General features: G+C 36.7%; 1 protein-coding gene across 1 annotated transcript in view; it reads right to left on the bottom strand.

The window, feature by feature from the left end:
* Positions 1-10,746, bottom strand: part of sprt (PDZ domain-containing protein sprite) — a 197,816-nt gene that overhangs the window by 19,789 nt on the left and 167,281 nt on the right. Inside the window, exons 6-7 of the mRNA XM_069832088.1 lie at positions 9,237-9,395; positions 1,183-1,335 (exon numbers count right to left, since the gene is read on the bottom strand). Coding sequence (XP_069688189.1) covers positions 1,183-1,335; positions 9,237-9,395 — 312 coding nt within the window. The remainder of the gene's footprint in view (positions 1-1,182; positions 1,336-9,236; positions 9,396-10,746) is intronic.

Below are 10,746 nucleotides of genomic sequence, written 5' to 3'. Positions count from 1 at the left end.
AAGAGACACACGAAAGAGGTGGTATATGCCGCTTGGTCGAGCTATATTCAGGGATGGCCAGCACTGATTCAATAGATAAAGGGGAGAGAACTTATTAAAACTGTATCCATGGTAATTTTTAGATTTGCCTGAGAAGTATAAGTACATTATAAGAATGTAAGTTTTAATTTTAATGCTCATTTTTCACAAGTTTGATTTTTTTATTCAAAAGAAATATTTTCTCAACTTTTCATATAGAAAAGTGAAATTTTCAGGTATAGGCCTATTTATTTAGTAGCCTTACAGAATGTTTTCGTAAATCTAATATACCGTATATACGTATTACTGAAGATAGTGTACTGAAAATTTTGAAAATATTCGCATGGAAATTGTTTGTAAGGAAATGAATTAACAAAGCAACTACTGTTACATCATAAGCAAAAGATACGTGCCCATGTGTTGTAAAAATGTCAGCTCTATAGCTCCAGCACATTTCGAGAAAATAATTTAATATTCTGATGATAGGAAGTTGCTCACAAATATCACCTTAAAAGCATAATGCGATAAGAGTTTTGTTATGTAATATTAGTTACACTTAAAACAGATTCAGCACCTAGGTAACTTTGCTTTGTACTGTAATATTGTTTTGATTAGTTTATTGATTACTTTTGTAAGGCTAAAGATACCATCAATATAAATTCCAACTTATCATGTCATACTCAATCTCTTTCTTTGGAATATCACTTTCTTTATGAATGATGTGTTTCATCCACTTAATACAGTATAATATTATACTACTATGGAATTTATGTGAATATTCTTCTTAACTCTCTATTATGTTATTAAGATTTAAAACACAAGTGCAATATTAAGAAATCAGTGTTAGTACTTTTGTTCTACAGACAATGTAGATAATATTAAACAGAAAGAAGCCATATAAAAATAACGACATAAAATTTCACGTTCCGTTTGAAGTTTGTGCACCACTGTTTTCTTAATCCAACAGGCTGCTTATTCATATACACAACCCTTCCTCTTTCCATACTTAGCGCTTGCTACCCGCGCACGACGTCAAGGTCAGAAAAATGAGCTTGCTTTGACATCACTGTTCTACAGTTTAATCACGTTGCTTACGACTTATAAATAACAAGTTTCACTGCAGCTAGTAATGTACGATGTAAAACTTTCCGCCATCCAACTCACCTGTCTCCCTTCGCCATGCCGGATTCTTCCGTGGCCCACTCCACGTAGAGGCCGGGCAGATCTTCTCGCGGGCCCGCTCCGAACCTGGGACTCTTGGGGTCATAGTTGAGTTCCACAGCGTGCAGGGTCACGTGGTCGGCGCCCCGCGCGCAACTGTGGACAAAGGAAAAGAGTAACGTGAGACGGTTGACCTCGTGTGTCAGCTGTGCTTTGTTTCTAAGTTGGGCAGTAAGGGGTTAATACACCTTCCAGGGTATAAAATTGATTTTTTGTTTTTCTTATATAGTAATTTAATAAAAATTGGAAATTTATCTTTTGAAGAGGTGGAGAAGTTCAAATATCTTGGAGCAACAGTAACAAATATAAATGATACTCGGGAGGAAATTAGACACACAATAAATATAGGAAATGCCTGTTATTATTCGGTTGAGACACTTTCGTCATCTAGTCTGCTGTCAAAACATCTGAAAGTTAGAATTTATAAAACAGTTATATTACCGGTTTTTCTGTATGGTTGTGAAACTTGGACTCTCACTTTGAGAGAGGAACAGAGGTTAAGGGTGTTTGAGAATAAGGTGCTTAGGAAAATATTTGGGGCTAAGAGGGATGAAGTTACAGGAGAATGGAGAAAGTTACACAACGCAGAACTGCACGCATTGTATTCTTCACCTGACATAATTAGGAACATTAAATCCAGACGTTTAAGATGGGCAGGGCATGTAGCACGTATGGGCAAATCCAGAAATGCATATAGAGTGTTAGTTGGGAGGCCGGAGGGAAAAAGACCTTTAGGGAGGCCGAGACGTAGATGGGAAGATAATATTAAAATGGATTTGAGGGAGGTGGGATATGATGATAAAGACTGGATTAATCTTGCTCAGGATAGGGACGAATGGCGGGCTTATATGAGGGCGGCAATGAACCTCCGGGTTCCTTAAAAGCCAGTAAGTATGTAAGTAAGTAAGTAAGTAATTTAATATGGACTTTTAGTTTTATAGCCGTAAAGTAAATTTGAGATATCTATAAAATTGACCAATCTATTCATTAAAATGTCTTGCCATGCAAACACAGCACCAGCCAGCAATCTGTAACTTTATCACTCATATTCTCAAAATTGTATTTTTCAAAATACTTTAAATCATATTTTCCACAATTATTTAGATACTTAGCATATAATTTTGCATGATTTTTTTTTCCTTAGTAATATCAACAACAAACTGTAGCTCAATATTTATCCTGTCTTCAACATAATTAAAAAAAAATCAATTAAAGACTTCTTAAAAATTTACATACACGGTAGACTCGGCTAATTCCGAAATATTAAGAAGTAAATCTATCATATTTTTATCAAAATGTTTATTGAAAATTATTATCAAGGTATGTAGACATGGACGAAATCTTTCATTATCAAATGAGATAAAACATTAAATCCAGACGTTTGAGATGGGCAGGGCATGTAGTACGTATGGGCGAATCCAGAAATGCATATAGAGTGTTAGTTGGGAGACAGGAGGGAAAAAAATCTTTGGGGAGGTAGAGACGTAGATGGGAGGATAATATTAAAATGTATTTGAGGGAGGTGGGATATGATGGTAGAGAATGGATTAATCTTGCACAGGATAGGGACCAATGGCGGGCTTATGTGAGGGCGGTAATGAACCTCCGGGTTCCTTAAAAGCCATTTTTAAGTAAGTTATTGTTAAATTATAGTCTAAGTTTACATAATATTCATATGCTTTATATATACTGGAGACAACCTTGGAAGAATTCGAATATTGCGTCATTATGTGGTAACAAAACGTTGATGGCGGCGACAACATGTCGCTTCTCATCTGTTCACTTCATAAAATGAAAAGAAGGTAGGCAATGTCTAAACAAACACAAGTGTACGAAATTTAGTCCAAATTTACTTCAGTTCTCGCTTAAGACGATTCTACAACTTCCCCATTAATTTAAGTTATTTTTTGTAACGTCTTCCCTTCAAAATGTTATTTTAATAAGTTCTGATAATTGATTTTATTTAGGTGTGCTCATATTTCGCAGAAGAGGACTCTGGGAAATAACCTGAACCCCACGTAGACCCGGACACAAGAGGAACTCCTCCCTCTCGCCACAGGTTGGCGCCACCTGTCTGATCTCCGTGAAGTTCGCCACGCCTGTATCCATTATCCCTACGCTCGAAAGTGACAAACTATTTCGTCAGAAGGCGGACTGTGTAATGGAGTGGAGATTCCAGCCAGCAATGCACGCTCTGCGAGTGGCTATGCTGCGCTCTACATGTACGCGAATTTACATCAGACTAGTGGCTTGTGCAGCAAATGCTGCTAACTAAGTTCATCAGAAGTTCAAATTAATTTTTTTCAAATTTATTTCCAATGAAGAATACGAGACATTTTGGAAGTTATTTGCTTCCATAATAATGAAACATAGGCCTACCCCTCTGAATGGCTTCCTTCATGCTAAATACTTTTTATGCTCGACCATGTCGAAATGTAGTAATTATACATCTGGTAGTAGCCCTTTAATGCACCTCATTAAAGTACACCTATTCATTATAATTCAGTTGTTCAACCAATGAGAAATCACCATTGTACCATTATAAAACCGCAAGTATCGATTATTCTCGGATATGCAATCGAAAGACAATTAGCGAAACGTCACGGAGGCTGGAAATCCAATACTGTCGCAGAAGGTTATGTTCTGTTACTACAAATTAGCGTTAATTGTAAATAATATTCAAATAAATTCAATTTGTCATCTCGTTTTTTCAATTCTAAATCAATTTCCAGGTTATATCAAGATTAATGTTCATGTTATTCTCCAGATTATATCAAGGTCAATGACATTCGTCCCTCAGAAAAATCAATATTTCGCGTCTGCGCACATCTCACAATTCAGGTCAGTTCCGCTCCTCACTTACGCTCGTATGAAAATTATGAAACTCGCTTGCGCTCGTTTCATAAACAAACATACTCGCGTCTTAATTATTACCATTATAGGCTCGTTGCATAATGCACTATTATTTAACCTATACATTTTCAGTTCTTGAGTTCCAATGCGAAAACGCAAGTAATAATGTCAGAACGATCAGTCGGTTTTACATGTGGGAGTGAAGCAATAGCTATTTCAGGTTATTGTGGATTGTAGGTTAGAGTTATGAAAATATCCTGTCCTCTCTCCCCTCGTGCCCCCTTCCCTTCCCTTCCCTTCCCTTCTCTTCTCTCTCTTCTCTCTCTCCCCTCTCTCCCCTCATCCCCTCTCCTCTCTCCCCTCCTCCCCTCCCATCCTCCCCTCCCCTCTCCCCCTCCCGACCCCTCCCGCCCCCTCTCCTCCCCTCCCCTCTCCTCTCCTATCCTATCCTCTCCTCTTCTCTCCTCTCCTCTCCTCTTCTCTCCTCTCCTCTTCTCTCCTCTTCCCTTCTCTCCTCTCCCCTGCTCTCCTCTCCCCTCTCCCTTCTCTCTTCTCTCTTCTCTCTCCTCTCTTCTCTCCTCTCTTCCCTTCTCTCTCTCTTCCCTTCTCTCTCTCTTCTCTCTTCTCTCTTCTCTCTCCTCTCTTATCTCTCCTCTCTTCTCTCCTCTCTTCCCTTCTCTCTCTCTTCCCTTGTCTCTCTCTTCCCTTCTCTCTCTTCCCTTCTCTCTCTCTTCTCTCTTCTCTCTTATCTCTCCTCTCTTCTCTCCTCTCTTCCCTTCTCTCTCTCTTCTCTTCTCTTCTCTTCTCTTCTCTTCTCTTCTCCTTTCCTTTTCTTTTCTTCCTGTTTTCTTGTTTTTTGCCTTCTTTCTCCATTCGCTTGCTTTCTACGTGATTCTCAATCTCTCCTACTGTATCTTAGATCCTTGTCATTGTCACAAGTTTCATATCCAATCTCTACATTGCCTTCAGCGTCATCATCAGCATAATCGTCTGAACTTTCATCTATGATCTGCAGAGCAGTGTTGATCACCACGTAAGTTTTCATTCAGTGTTACTTTGTTAGATAAAGCACACTTAAGGGAATAAATAAACTGCACTAACACAACATTTTCTATTAATACTATTGATACGTAAAGCTGACGTAGGCCTACTAATTATATCTCATAATAAGTTGGCCAAGCGTGTAAGATGCAACCTGCTGTCACGACTATTAAAGTCAGCAACTGAAAGACGGAGGCATAGCTAGAAGAAGGAGGTGCTCTCTTGGCGGGAAAAGTAGTGAAGATCAATTGTTTATCCATTATACATCAAAATTACGTACGACAGAAATTTTAAACAATGGCATTACTTCCTTGTGAGCAGGAAGAAAACAACTGTTTGATCGCAGTATAGAGATATGTTCTCTATATTGTGGTTTGGTTTCCACATATCCTACAAGTTTAATACAAGTAGCGTTAAGTTCATAACAATAACCTTAGTATCTCGTTATCATTATATTACTTCTCTTCAAATAATTATCTACAGTAAGATGGAAAGAAGTTTATGAGATTATACGTTCTCGTGCATAAAATCGAAACTTCACGTTGTTGTCGATGTTATAGGCATTCCTAATTTATAGTCTCAACAAATGTTGACGCAACATCCGTCGATCGACCACGCTGTTACGTAAAGTTTTATAGTTTTCAATAATATATAGCCGTTACTCAGTATATTATAGAAATGAAGATCTAACATAAAATCTTCTTTCTATGCGTCTACTTACTTAAGGCCCCAAAAGATTTCACTTTCATATCATCAGTATATCATTATGTGTTGCATTAACTATAATAATATTTCATTTTTAATGGTAATAATGTCACCAAACATTCTTAAGTTTTGTAGTTCTTAATATCGAATACACAGCTGTACTCGGCAAACTACAGACCAGAGAATCAGACTTGTAAATTATATTTATACGTTATCAAAAAATTACACAAATGAAGATCGACATATTGGCATTATAATGTGAAAGACTCTGACCCATCTGAACTCTAAGTATGTCAACAATCCTGTAGGTCATTGCCTTCGTGTAATAGTGTAATGTTTATTGTAGTGTATGTTTTGTTCTATTCTGAAATGCAATTAATTAGTTCTCAAAACTGACGAAGAAAGATGGATTTTGGAAAATAGGAAAATGATGTAGGAAAATTGACATTTCACTGAAAACTACTATTTTTCTGAAAAACTTTGGGTTCCAAGCTTCAAAATGAGGGGTCATTTATTAAAATCCATTCAGCCGTTTTCCCGTAATTTTCATTACGAGTTCAAATTATATATATAGATATGCTAAACCGGCTTCAATTGTCTTTTTTTTAAGTTTCCCTTTATAGGCCTACTAATAATAACTACAGAAACGACACTGGCCTTCAAAGTTATCTGACCTCCAATTTTCTGATCGTGTAAGCGAACTTTCCAATCATGGGATAAGTGAGAACCAAAGACATAAAAAAATTGACAAATTTTGAAAGAGTTTCGCTAGTTCTCAATAGATGGCACTACTATTGGGGCGGTTAAAAAGTGTCAGGGAAAATGACTATGTGGATTAAGCATAAATTATTCTCATAATTGACAATATCAGCGGTTCCCAGCTAAACCCAGTGTTGCTTTAGAATCAGCAGAGGTGGATGTAATATTGAATTCTATAATGCAGGTATATTTATGTACGATTAGCAACACTGATTGTTACCTTCGCCATCTATTCATAGAAGTAATAATTAAAGACATTTATATGAACAAGTTATCGATCGCTATCGATTGTAGGATCAGATATCTTTGAACGCTAGTGTACATAGCAGTAAGTAGGGGCAGAATTGGTAATATAATACCACAGTCTACTATATACAGTCACGAAGCTTGAGTTTTGAGGGTGCTAGAAACAATAGACTGTGACGGTACTATTTTGCATTGCCTATAAAGAGGCGATATTAGCGATCCTAGTGGTGAGCAACTACCTAATGTTTGCATATTTACTACGTATTGAGCTTCGCGACTGTATATACTAGACAGTGATAATACGACCAATCTTACACGTGTACTGGTTGTGAATGTGAGACCAACAGTCGGTTTGTCGGCCTTGACCCTACATGGGCTGTCATGCCATGCGGACCTCTTTTTTTTTTGGGGGGTACAATACAGCTAACTTACTTCTTTATACATACGGCAGAAATTTTAACAGTGAAAAAGGGTTATTTATACCGCCTGTTGCTATACCTCTTACGAATATATCTAGGCCATAGAAGTTCTTGGTGGAAGTGGATTTCGAGATATTTCGTTTGTTACAAAAATAATTATTATGTGATAACACTGAGCTTTTAACACTACTTAACGTATTCTTTTTTACTCTTGATTTTTTAAGCTTAAAGACTCCTAGTTTATATTAATGAACATAGATGTCGACACGCGTAAAATTCGTTGCTGACCGTGGCGACATCTATGGACTGTGCTTGAAGTCGCTAGTATGAATGCGCGAGAACTGAATAAATTCGGAACTCATTATAACGGATCGCCTATTCTTCAAACTAAAAACAAAACGACCAGTTTAGTTAAGTTTTAAAATTAAAATGAAAATTCTAACATTGATTTTTTTCTTTCTTTCTAAAAAAATTAGAAGTTTTGTGAAATCAGACGGTTAAGGACCTTAAGGCTAAAGTTAAGAAATTATATTCTCTTGTGTATCAACTTAGGACTTAGCTTACACACAAAAAATAACCGGTTGCCATACGCCAAGTCCCTTTGGGAAGACTTCCATTGATTCTATGAGCGCTTAGGTTTGCATGTGAACGAATTCCTTATGCCCAATTCCGCTCTTTCTTTTGTTTGTTTTGTTTGTTTTTTGCGTATTCTGTCTTTTATAGATCAAGTGTTACAAGTATAACTAATCTACAGAGTGTTAAAAAGTGTGGAATATTACTCATAACTTCTTACATTTTAATTTTACAAAAAAAAAAAAAGTTTTATACAAAAGCTTTTTGAGATAAACGATACAATATGATACCTGTGTTCGAATAAAAGTTACTTATTCACACATACAGATGTGGCACTGAATACTTAATTTATAAATGGCACTCTGTATTAAAAATTATATATCCCGAATCTTCATTAAATTTTACGCATGAATGTGTAGAAACTTCACCCATTCACTCATTTTATGTCTTTTAATTATTTATTAAACTTGTTTCGTGGACTTACAACTTCAGACAAATAAATATGTAAAATCATGTTGTGTAGGCCATAAAACTAAACAAAACACTACTACTAACAAAACTTTACAAAAGATGCTCAAAATGAGAATCATTCACAGCCAAACAATGGCCCAGTCTATCACAAAACAGTTGACTGTCTTTCTCACTAATCTGTCCCATCTCATATCACATGGACAGTTTTGTTACCAGAAGAGGAGATGATACTAAAGGATATGCTAGTGGAGTTAAATGACAGCTGTGAGCAGTATAGGATGAAGATAAAAGCAAATAAGACGAAGAGCATGGTCATAGGAAAAAAGTGAAGAAGATAAACTTGCGAATTCTAAATGAGGCAGTAGAGCAAGTGGACAGCTTCAAATACTTGGGGTGTACTATAAGCAGTAACATGAGCTGCTGCCAGGAAGTCAAAAGGAGGATAGCAATGGCAAAGGAAGCTTTGAACAGGAAAAGTAGCATCTTTTGCGGACCTCTGGAGAAAGGAAGAGACTAGTGAAGTGCTTTGTGTGCAGTATAGCATTGTATGGGGCAGAGACATGGACATTACGACGAAGTGAAGAGAAGCGAATAAAAATGTGAACACGGAGAAGGATGGAACGTGTGAAATGGACAGACAGAATAAGAAATGAAGCTGTGTTGGAAAGAGTGGGTGAAAAAAGAATTATGCTGAAACTGATCAGGAAGAGAAAAAGGAATTGGTTGGGTCGCTGGTTGAGAAGAAACTGCCTACTGAAGGATGCACTGGAAGGAATGGTGAACGGGAGAAGAGTTAGGGGCAAAAGAAGATATCAGATGATAGACGACATTAAGATATATAGATCATATGAGGAGGAAAAGTGGAAGGCAGAAAATAGGAAAGACTGGAGAATGCTGGGTTTGCAGTGAAAGACGGGTAGAGCGACGTACCTGTAGATGGTGGAGGCGTCGTTCTTGGCGCGGAGCTGCTCGGCGTCCTCCAGGCACAGCTGCAGGTTGCGGCTCTCCTCCAGGAGGGTCAGCAGGTTCAGCTCCTCTCGACCCAGCTGGTACTCCAGCTCCGCCTGCTGGATCCGCACGTCGATGTTGCTGCAATGTTCACGTCACAATGAGTACCACCTCTGCGCAGTGACGTTACCAGGAATAGCATGGACAAGTTTTAATATCATCCATCCAACACGCAGAAAACGGGTTCCGAATTATTCGTCACAAATTACTCGTCACATATCTATCTGGTTTGTTACACATTACCTGTTCGTCAGAGGACTTTAGTTCACATAATACTCTTTTCTCACAGAACTGTAAATCACACAATGCTCGTTTACGTAGTATCGCAAAACATTTCCATAGTTTTATTTTTATAATAGCGGGAAGCGCTTCCATAGTTTTATTTTTATAATAGCGGGAAGCGTTTCCATAGTTTTATTTTTATAATAGCGGGAAGCGTTTCCATAGTTTTATTTTTATAATAGCGGGAAGCGTTTCCATAGTTTTATTTTTATAATAGCGGGAAGCGTTTCCATTGTTTTATTTTTATAATAGCGGGAAGCGTTTCCATAGTTTTATTCTTATAGTAACACAAAGCGTTTCTATGGTCTTTATTTTTATAGTATTCTAAAATGTCTCCATGGTTTTTATTTTTCTAGTATTGCAAAGCGTTTCCATGATCTTTTTTTTTTATAGTATTCTAAAATGTCTCCATGGGTTTTATTTTTCTAGTATTGCAAAGCGTTTCCATGGTCTTTATTTTTATAGTATTCTAAAATGTCTCCATGGTTTTTATTTTTCTAGTATTGCAAAGCGTTTCCATGGTCTTTTTTTTTATAGTATCCTAAAATGTCTCCATGGTTTTTATTTTTCTAGTAGGCCTATTGCATTGCGATTCCATGGTTTTATTTTTATAGTAACGAAAAACATTTCCATGGTTTTAATTTTATAGTACTGCAAAACTTCTCTGCGGCATGGAGATATGAAGTAGTCCGTACAAACAAGGACAAATGTAAAATGATTCTGAATAATCAATTTTTCGATAATGAGTGAAGTTTACTCTCTATTCCAACCTGTAGCATTGGCTTAAAGTTCTCTAAAGGCACTAACATGAAGCAATCTTGTGTTGGTCAAATAAATCTCGGAAAAGAAAGCTTTTGGGAAGAAAATGATATACCGAGATGACTTCAGAAGCCTTTAGAAAACTATCTCTGTAGAGTTAATATGTTAATCAATATGAATAAATGTAAAGGTTCTTGATGCAGTCAAAAATAATTTTGTTTGAAACATAAATATTATATTTTTCAATATTTCACTGAAATGTAATCAATCCATGTACAAGGTGTTCAAGTTGGGGACGAAAATATATTCTAACTCAATAAAAATAATTACTTATTTTGACATCATAAAAATTGAAATATCAATGTAATTTCCAATGAAAACTTGAAGGAAA

The sequence above is a fragment of the Periplaneta americana genome, chromosome 1 (genome assembly GCF_040183065.1).
Source record: "Periplaneta americana isolate PAMFEO1 chromosome 1, P.americana_PAMFEO1_priV1, whole genome shotgun sequence".
Lineage (NCBI taxonomy): Eukaryota > Metazoa > Arthropoda > Insecta > Blattodea > Blattidae > Periplaneta > Periplaneta americana.
Note: the sequence above shows the minus strand (reverse complement) of the source record. Positions and strands in the feature narration are given on the sequence as shown.